This window comes from Lipotes vexillifer, unplaced genomic scaffold (assembly GCF_000442215.2).
Source record: "Lipotes vexillifer unplaced genomic scaffold, Lipotes_vexillifer_v1.1 scaffold543, whole genome shotgun sequence".
NCBI classification, from domain to species: Eukaryota; Metazoa; Chordata; class Mammalia; order Artiodactyla; family Lipotidae; genus Lipotes; species Lipotes vexillifer.
In genome coordinates this window covers 3,762,143-3,772,316 of record NW_006799055.1, presented here as the reverse complement: position 1 = coordinate 3,772,316, position 10,174 = coordinate 3,762,143, and the positions used below count along the sequence as shown (strand labels likewise).

The 10,174-nt window shown below is 44.2% G+C and overlaps 1 protein-coding gene across 3 annotated transcripts in view; it reads left to right on the top strand.

Annotated features, from left to right (window-relative positions):
- The window catches only part of ATP8A2 (ATPase phospholipid transporting 8A2), a 463,903-nt gene that overhangs the window by 324,055 nt on the left and 129,674 nt on the right, over positions 1 to 10,174 (top strand). For 2 of the 3 annotated variants that reach the window (XM_007471455.1, XM_007471456.1), the window contains 3 exons: positions 5,010 to 5,071; positions 5,734 to 5,790; positions 7,397 to 7,504. In XM_007471455.1, the coding sequence (XP_007471517.1) occupies positions 5,010 to 5,071; positions 5,734 to 5,790; positions 7,397 to 7,504 (227 nt within the window). Of the gene's footprint in view, positions 1 to 5,009; positions 5,072 to 5,733; positions 5,791 to 7,396; positions 7,509 to 10,174 lie in introns of all 3 variants that reach the window. The other variant, XM_007471457.1, reaches the window with a different exon arrangement.

The following is a 10,174-nucleotide window of genomic DNA, read 5'->3' as shown; positions in this document are numbered from 1 at the left end:
GGAAAGTGCTTAGAACAGAGCCTGTCTTATACTTAGTGACATATGTTTTCTATTTTCAGTGTAGAATTAACAGTGTCTAACAGTTTTTTGTTCATTATTTGTATATCCTTAAAATATGAAACACATTCTGAGCCCGCCATATTTAGACAAATGCTTTGTATATTTAATTTCTTCTAGTACAACTCCTTCTCTCCACCTCATGTTTCCAAATATCCTTTTGTCTCTCTTCCTAATAGCACCATGCTTCACTGCTATCTCTTCTTCCTGTTGTAAATTTCAGACATTGATCACATGGTACCGAGTTTCCACGGACCACCCTTTTCATCAGTGTTCCTGCGTTAATATGACCGAGTGAATGATACCACCGTTCACCTCGTTACTCAGACCCCAAACCTCAAAATCTCTGTTGATTCCTCCCATTCTCTCTCACCCCCATCCAGATCACAAACAAATGCTGTCATCTCTCTGTTCAGAATACGTGCCAAAAGCTGTCACTTCATTCTGCTTCCAACATACGCACTGGCCTGCAGTGTCCACCAGAACTTCTGTGATGGTGGAGCTGTCCTGTATCCGTGCTCTCCAGGACAGTCGCCGCAAGCCACGTGGCTACTGACTGAGCATCTGAAACGTGATTATGTGTGACTGAGGAACTGAATGTTTTTAATAACAGCTTTATTGCTATATAATTTACATACCGTACAATTCACCTGATTTCGGGGGCGGGGGTCAAAACCACAATGCTAATGATTTTATAAGGATATTACAATGCGGCCAAGGTTACCAGAGGATGACTTGAGACCCCTTCTGTGCGTGTGTCTGGCCGGGACCTCCTCTCGACCACAAGAATGAGGGAGCTGCGTGGGCTGTGCAGTCTCTCATCCAGTGAGGGCTCATCATCCTGATAGTATTATAGTTTATCTCAAAGGGTCAGCATGAAACCAGCTGCAGCAGGTCACCCCAAAGCCTATCTATTTCCTACCTGGCGGTGGCGCATGCTCCACGGTTTTCACGCTGCGGAGTTTCTCGCTCAGATGCTACAAAGTTTCTGTTTTAGATGCTGTTCCTCTATGAATCATGGCCTCATTAAGTGCAGAACAAGGAAGTGGCTTTGCTTTTTGTCTAATGCCTATACATGAAGAGGCTGTCCTTGGGCCCCGCCCCGTCTTCCCTGCCTCACACCCATTTAAATTGTACAGTTCTATGGTTTTTAATGTATTCACGTGGTTTTGCAGCTATCACCTTAATCAGTGTTCAAGCATTTTCATCGCCCCCAAAAGAAACTCCATATCTATCAGCACCCACTCTCCGTTCCCACCCAGACACGTCTCCTCAGCTCCTGCAGCCGCTAATCTACTTGCTGTCTCTATAGATTTGCCTATTCTGGACATTCCACACTGGTAGAATCATATGATACACGGCCTAATGTGACTGGCTTCTTTCACTTAGCATAAGGTTTTTCAAGGTTCACCCATGTCATTGCACATACCAGTACTTTATTCCTCTTAATAGCTCAGTAATACTCCATTGTATGGATATTCCACGTTTTCTCCGTTGATGGACTTCTGACTGCTGTGAATGATGCCGCTATCAACATTCATGTATGAGTTTTTGTGTCTTTCATTCATGATTTTATCTCTCTTGGGTGTGTACCTAGAAGTGGAATTGCTGGGTCATATGGTAACTAGGCATAACGTTGTTTGTTTGCTTTTTAATTTTATTTATTTATTTACTTATTTATGGCTGCATTGGGTCTTTGTTGCTGTGCACAGGCTTTCTCTAGTTGCGGCGAGCGGGGGCTGCTCTTCGTTGCGGTGTGTGGGCCTCTTATTGTGGTGTCTTCTCTTGTTGCGGAGCACGGGCTCTAGGCACGTGGGCTTCAGTAGTTGTGGCTCGCGGGCTCAGTAGTTGTGGCTCACGGGCTCTAGAGCACAGGCTCAGTAGTTGGGGTACACAGGCTTAGTTGCTTAGCAGCATGTGGGATCTTCCTGGACCAGGGATCAAACCCATGTCCCCTGCATTGGCAGGCAGATTCTTAGCCACTGTGCCACCAGGGAAGTCCCTAGGCATAACCTTTTGAGGAACTGCCTGACAGTTTTACACAATGGCTGCAGCATTTTACTTTCCCACCAGCAGTGTCTGCCCCCTCTTGTTACTATCTGTCTTTTTTATCATAGCCACCCTGGTGGTTGTGAAATGATATCTCGTGGTTTTTGGTTTTGAACTTCCTTGGTGTCTAATGACGTTGAGCATCCCTTCATGTACTTGGACATCGGTACCTCTTCTTTGGAAAAATTTCTGTGCAGAGCCTCTTCCCACTTTTAAATTGTGTTGTCTTTTTACCATCGAGCTGTAAGAGTTGTTTTTGTATTCCGGATATAGGTTCCTGATCAGATAAATATTTGCAAATATTTTCTCCATTCTGGAGGTTTGTCTTTTCACTTTCAGGATGGTGTCCTTTGAAGCACAAAAGTTTCTAATTTTGATGAATTCTAATTGATCTACTTGTTTCTTTTGTCACGGTGCTTTTGGTGCCAAAGCTAAGAAACCATTGCCAAATCTAAGGCCATAAAGATTTAATCCTATGTTTTATCCTAGAGCTTTTTGGTTTTAGTTCTATGGTCCATTTTATGTATACAATTCAGAGGCATTACATTCAGAATGTTTACAGCCATCACCAATAATCTATTCCAAAATCTTTTCATCACCCTAAATTGAAACGCTGTACACTTGCTGCAGTAATGCCTCATTCGCCCCTCCTCCCCAATCCCTAGCCGGAACTGAATTTTTTTTATCGTATTTTAATTAATTTAAATGTAAGCAGCAGCTCAAGGCTACCATATTGGACCCAACTCTGCATGCCACCAGTATCATCCTCCTGGATGGATTGCTACAATCATTTCCAAACTGGAATTGCATCTGTTATTATTTTGTTCTTGGTCGTCCAGGATCTGTTCTCCCATAAAAGCTGGACTATTCCCTTAAGAACATAACTCATACCATTTTACTCGCTGGTTTCCTGTCGTAGTCAACAGAGAAGTTCAAGCTCCTCACGATGACCTACGTTAATTGGCCCCTTCTTACTGTCTGGGCGCTCTCCCCAGAGTCTGCAGCCAGACTGGCCTCTGTGATGGTCTTTGAGCTCATCATTGCTGTCTGTATTCAGACTGTTGGCCAGTCCTCTGCCTGGACCGCTCTAGCCCAGATGTTCACTTAACTCACTCCCTTGAACTATTCCGATCTGCTCAGATGTTACCTCCTCAAAGAGATTTTTGCGGGACTCCCTGTCTAAAATAGCAGCCCCGTCCGTCTCTATTCCATACCTTCTACGTCTTTGTGTGTTTTTGTCTTGTCTCCCTCACTGTACTGGGAGCTCCACGGAGACAGGGATCTTGTCTCCCCACTTCCCGCTTTAAAGTAGGCTTTAAATAAATATTTGTCCTTTAAATAAAAGACTAATGTTACCCCTTTCACAGCTATCATCTCTGTTAGAATCAAAACAATGGTCTTCTGTCTAACCTCAAGTGTTTCTTTATTGAGGCTTTTCTTTAAAAGTGTCGTCTTTATTACTAAAGCAATCTTAGGGCCAGTTACTAAAATGCAAACCCTTACAGTTTTGAGTAGCTATTTGCTAATACATCAACTTGTGGCCTTCTCGAGCGTAAAGTAGCCTCTTCTTTACTTTTCTGATCATTGTTTTCCTTCCTTTTTAATGAAGTCCTGCCTGAGTTTTGATTCTCCCTTCACCATGTCTCCCCTAGGCTTTGAGGTTAATCCTTTTTAAGTCAGTGGCCACCCTAGGATAACTGTCACGGTCCCCAGGAGCAATCCTGGGTTTAGGCCAGTACCTAACGCAGCCCGTGATGTCACTCTGTGGGTTCATCTGTCCTTATCCACAAATTTACTTATCTTGAATTGGCAGAAAGGGCCTGCCCTGTGGCTGGATGCAGGGTCCCACCATTACGAGATTTTCCCTGTGATGGTACGTGATCCTTCTGGTATTTGCCAAACTAAAAGGATCTTGATTCTTTAATAAGAATCAGATTCTTCAGCAAACAGTTGGGTAAATTGGTGAGAGCCCAAATATGTGTGTACAACAGCTACTGGGTTGGAAATTTGAACAGAAAAAATCCCTATACACTTGGCCTGTAGGCCACAGATGAGTATAAAAAAGAGTAAAAGGGGATTGGCGGTGTCACCCAAAGAAACTATTCCTGATCTTAAAACAGGCTTTGACCCCTCAGGGTAAAAAGCAGACTTTTCACAGCAGGATAGCTGACCCGAACTAGACAGTTCTCTTTAAGAGTTCTGCCTTAGTGATTGTTCTGTACGCTGTAATAGTCATCCTTACGAAGAAAAAATTGGAAAGCTATAAAATTAAAGCTTCAGAATCCTAGTTGTATTGTCTAGGCCTCTCTCATTGGGTTGTTTGCATTCACCCGTTTATAGACTCCAAAAGTCCACGTGGAAGCTGACAGAGAACACAGGTAGTGAATATTCTTTTCAATTCTCTGAGTTCTCTCAGTAATCATGAACTCACGTTGTAATTCTCTCAGTGATCATGAACTCACGTTGTATCATGCAGTTATCTTCTGCTGTTGGCCTGTAATTCCAATTTAGCAAAAATTAAAGACGACTAGTAAATGAACACATGGAAAAGGTCTAATACTGGCACCCACAAAGATAGATTAATATGTTTTTATACTGTTTCTTTTTCTAACTGGCAAAAGGGAGATTTGAATCTGTATGAAAATGTAAATTTCCACACAGATCAAGGGTTTGGTTGTTTGGTTTGTTGGAAACCTGATTTTGTTTGTTTGCTTCATTTGGCAAAAATATAAGGTGAAAACATGCAGAGTTAGAAAAAGGAGGCATTAGAATCACAGACAATGCAATTTTTGAAATTCCCTTACATTTTGGTAAATGTCTCTAAAGTTCTGTTTTTACATTCTGAATAAAATAGATTGCAGTGCTCTGCTCTGGAGGGTAATTGTAACCTCTTTGTTTTTCAGATACTGTGTTGGCCAATGGTCATGCCACAGACTACTTATTTGTTGGAAATATCGTTTATACGGTAAGTTTACCTGTTTATTGAATCTTTCTTAGATGGCACATGTGTGGGTTTCACCTCTCCCTCTATATAAAGCCTTTGTCATTATGACTTATTTCACATCTTTAAACTATATATTATAGTTTCCTTGTCTTGCCTGGCAAAAGGAATAAAGCTACTCTTTTCTATTTCCTACTCCGTCTCCGTATTTCTGTTTGCCATCGGTGTACAGGGAGCCGAGATTTGGCAACACCTAGAGCTCAGAGTGCTTGTGAAATGCTTACCTCCTATTTGAGTGAAGAGTATGCAGAGTTAAGATTTCTGGACAGGTGATCAGCAGATTCCCCATTCTTCAGATGACCGTTTCACATGTACTTGGTGGGCGGGGGGCGGGGAGAAAAACAAAACCAACACCAAGGGAAGGTGATTTCTCCCAAATCTGCAAGCCACGAAAAGGGCAAAGTAACTATTACTTGTGAGAAGTCAATCACTAAAATGAGAGCTTTTCTTATAAGACCTGCCTGTAATTTTCCTAAAACTGAGCCCCAGAGAATTATCTACCAAGATGGCGCTTTCAAAGTCCAGACGCCACGGAGAAACTGCCTCTGGGGAGGATTTGGGATTTCTTCTGGGAAGTGAAAATAAGTGAGGATAACGCATTTCCCAAATTCCTCTTTCTTTCACAGTATGTTGTTGTTACTGTTTGCCTGAAAGCCGGTTTGGAGACTACAGCTTGGACAAAAGTAAGTTTTCTCTAGAATTATTTCTCTATCCACTATAGATATTTTTTATGGTGTAGTATCTTTTTAAGCCCCAGGAAAACAGTAAACAATATCTAGCTGCCTTATTTTAAATTTTGCGTGTAAAAATTGTGGTTTGATCTTTATCAGGGCACATTTGCAATCCAGAGTTCCCTGATGATTCGTTTGCTGAGCACTTAATACAGTTCTAAGCTGTTAACAGCTCATTTCCAGTGTATATGTGCATTGTATTAAAAAAAATTACACACACAAAGAAAATACAGAAGGACAGAAAGAGGAATTTTTAATTTCCATAATTTTACCACCAAGATATAGTTACTGTTAATGTTTCCTGTACAACCTTCCAGACTTTGTTCTCTGTGTATATTTTTAATAAGACAACATATTACAAAACACAGAGTCTGGGCTTCCCTTTGGGCGCAGTGGTTAAGAATCTGCCTGCCAATGCAGGGAACACAGGTTCGATCCCTAGTCCGGGAGGATCCCACATGCCGCAGAGCAACTAAGCCCATGCGCCACAACTACTGAGCCCGTGCGCCATAACTACTGAAGCCCACATGCCTAGAGCCCGTGCTCCACAACAAGAGAAGCCACCGCACCACAATGAAGAGTAGTCCCTGCTCGCCGCAGCTAGAGAAAGCCCGCACGCAGGAGCAAAGACCCAACGCAGCCAAAAATAAATAAATTTTTAAAAATAAATAAATAAATAAATATATATATATATATATATATATATGTACTTGTACGAGGTCATAGTTCATGATTAAAGAGTATTGAGTTTTATCAATATCCCATCCCTTATTGAATCAGTCCCCAGTTTTGGACATTTTGGTTATTTCCAACTTTTGAGGATTATGGCCAATGTTTCACATTCATCTCTGCTGTTTAAATAGGCTTCTAATTCTGTGCTCATTAATTGGGGGTGGGGTGGGAGGTGAATGTGGAAGCAGAGAATTCGTTGAGAGACAGAGGCAATGAATCCAGGTGAGAGGGGCTAGTGGCTTAGCCTGGGACGTGAGGAGGTGGCGAGCAGTGGTCAGATTTTCTAAACAGCTGACAGAGGCTCATGCTGGATTAGATCATGGAGTGTGGCTGAAAAGATGTCAAGGATCACCCTAGCAAGAGGACAGAGGAGAAGAAATTCGCAACTCAGTAGATGCTTAGAGTGTTGTCGTTAAGGGATATATCCATTCCACATTTTTTTAAAAGGTCTTTGGAAAATGAACAGTCAAAGTCTCAAAATGATAAATAAACCCATCTTGTTCGTTTTGTCTGTCCCACGCCCTCTTACTAGAACAATGATACCTTATTTATTCCGCTCCAGAGTGGAGTGAACACTGGCGAGGGACAGAAAGGAGCCTGGTAACCCTGTAGGATGGGTCTACAGGACGGTCAGCTGTGGTGGAAAAAGCACTTTCCTCTTCAGGATAGTTTGGGGCCACTAGTTACTTAAACTCTCAACCGGTGTCTAGTAGAAATCTTTCCATAAAGAAAGGTGGCGTGGACCCAGAGCTGCTGCAGCGGGTGGTGTTCAGGTGGCTACTGGGTCAGCAGAGAACCCTGCCTGAGTGTCTGTTTTCTCCTGTAGTTCAGTCACCTGGCCGTCTGGGGAAGCATGCTCATCTGGCTGGTGTTTTTTGGCATCTACTCAACCATCTGGCCCACCATTCCCATCGCTCCAGATATGAAAGGACAGGTCAGTGCTATTAACCGTGGGCTTTCCGTGTCTCAGGACAGGTTGGTGTTGCCAGCTTCCATCAAAATGTATCAGGTGGGAAACAAACCAAATCAAAGCCGCTGGAAGAGGTTGTCCAGGCCACAGAAATAGACTTGGAAATTTTAACTGTTACATAAACTGTAGACTTAAATCCTCTGACCTACCGGTGTCCCCATTTCCTTAATGAACTGCGTGTTAATTACAGGTCTCATGTGTACAGTTCATAGACTTGGAAAACAGGAGATGTTTTGAGTCATTCATAACCCCATGATTATGCTGATTGTGGTTTCGATGTTGGGTATTATTATACTTTGATTAGGTGATAATTAGTCACCTGTGAAAGAGAGATCTAACCACTCTACTAACCAGATCATTAATTAAGCAGAATATCTCATTGCTCATCTCTTAACTGGAGAGGCTGAGATTGAAGACCTTTACGCTCAAATCTAAAATCCTTTAGATTTTTTTTTCGTCTTTTGTATTATCTTTGTCCAGTGTTTGAGATGGAGCCATCACCACTGACACCCTGGATCTTAGGATCCCACAGGATCGGGTCTGAAGAGGACCTTGAAAGCCCTGGGTTCCAAATGCCCTCAGTTTACAAATGAAGCTGTAAATTTTGTTTTACAGGGAAATTTTTCAGGGTTTACAAAAGAATATGTGATTGGTAGTAAGGGACACAGAATGTTTATGAAGACATTGCATTTTCTTTTTTCTTTACATTTGAACTCATTTGGAGGCCTCTGCGCTGGCGGTCCCTGGCTGGGCGTGTCCCTTTTCACAGGGCAGGCAGTCGTGGGGCAAGGGCAGCATCCCGACTCTAGTCCATTCCCCGGGTTCCCAGGACCCCGAGTCTTCCAAATGGCCAGAAGCCTACTCGCCAGGCCTTGCCTGGTTCTCTCCCCGGATCCAGGCCCGGAGCGCACCCTTGGGCCCAAGGACAGCTCTTTGTAGGGGGGTGATGTGTGCTGGATCCACTGGAGGTTTGCTCTGGGACACCCACCCACGTTTGCATGAGGACGCTTGTACTGTGAGTCAGAACCAAGCGTGGGAAGAGAAGGACTGTGGGTTGGGGGCTTCTGCTGGTTCCTGCCCCAGGACTACATATTTTAGGGGCAGGCCTATGCATGGCACATCAGGCCACCATCTTTGCCTCACTTACTCTGCAGAAATGAGCCCAAACTCTGGGCCTTCCCAAGTCTAGATACGTGCCCAGCAGCTGTTCCACGTGAGGTCATACTGGGTGGGCTGCTTGCCTTTTTTACTTGGTGAATCCACTGATGTACCCCAGGGTGTCTGGGACCTCCTCTGAGTGTGGGTGCTGAGCAGACTGATGTGTCCTACAGGGGTGGCTTGTGTGTCCCCAAAGGCATCGTTGCCTTCTCTAAGGCATGAGGACAAACACATAACACACTTTTCAATTCCTTTCCAAATACAAGCAGTGGAGGAAATTACAGAGCATTGAATGAATCAAGAAGATTGTTTCGTAGCAAAACAAGCATTTCCCAGCAAAGATACTTGGTTCACTTAAATCAGTTCTGATTTAAAGCAAGAAAGGTATCCGCAGTCATGATCACTTGGTAAGGTTTGGTGCCTAGAATATCTGCCGCATGGTCTTTCCTTTCGGTTAAGGATGGATGTGGCCCGATGAATATTTCATCTGGGGGATTTTGTGGTGCAGGACAATGAAAGGCACCAACTGCTGGGGACAGTTTCCGAACTTAGAGAAGAGTGACAGCTGATAGGCCGGAGTCAGCTGACAGGTGACTGGCGACGAAGCCCACTCCTTTGACAGCCCCTCCCAGTGCCCTCCACGGAGGGATGCTCTAGTGACCCCTCTGTGTGCGCCGGCACCAGGGACTCCAGTTCAGACATTAAGATGGTCACCAGCCCATCAGGAGGCTGACTTTTGAAGTGTGGAAGGACCATTTACCATGTAGTCACTGACACGCCACGTTTTCAGTGTCCGGGTTGCATGCCCGTGTGGTTTGAAGGCTCAGCATAAATGGTGAAATTTCAGTAGTCAGGGACTTGCCGAAAAAAATCCAATGAGCTATTCCTACCGTCCAAAAGCGAAGAAATTGTAATATTAAATCCCATTTCACTTGGGTATAAAAATAATTTTTTTTAACATAAACCACGTCGTTTCAACGTTTGGGTTGGTCGGTCTGTTTCCATGAGGCAAATGATGTTGTTTTGAAATCAGCCATCGCCGGCTGAGACTGAGGTTTTCATTAGACACGGAAGGAGACATTCCTGTAATTTTCATATTCCGGGGCGGCCGGGTGGGTAATCCGCTGTCTGTGTTGAAAGGGCGCTTTCTTTCCTCTCATCTTGCTCCAGGATGGAGCTCTCAGTGGAGACAGGGTGTCAGAGAACAGTGTCAAGTCCAACTTTAATGCTCCTTCACCCGGTGTCTGCTGCCATCATTCTCTGAGAAGTGGGGGGGGAGGAGGGTGGCTAAACAAGCCTGAAGTCTCAGACAGGCTTTCTGCTGTCTCCAGAGGGGTGACGTACTGTCATAAAGAAAGAGGGGCGGGGCTTCCCTGGTGGCGCCGTGGTCGAGAGTCCGCCTGCCGATGCAGGGGACGCGGGTTCGTGCCCCGGTCCGGGAAGATCCCACATGCCGCGGAGCGGCTGGACCCGTGA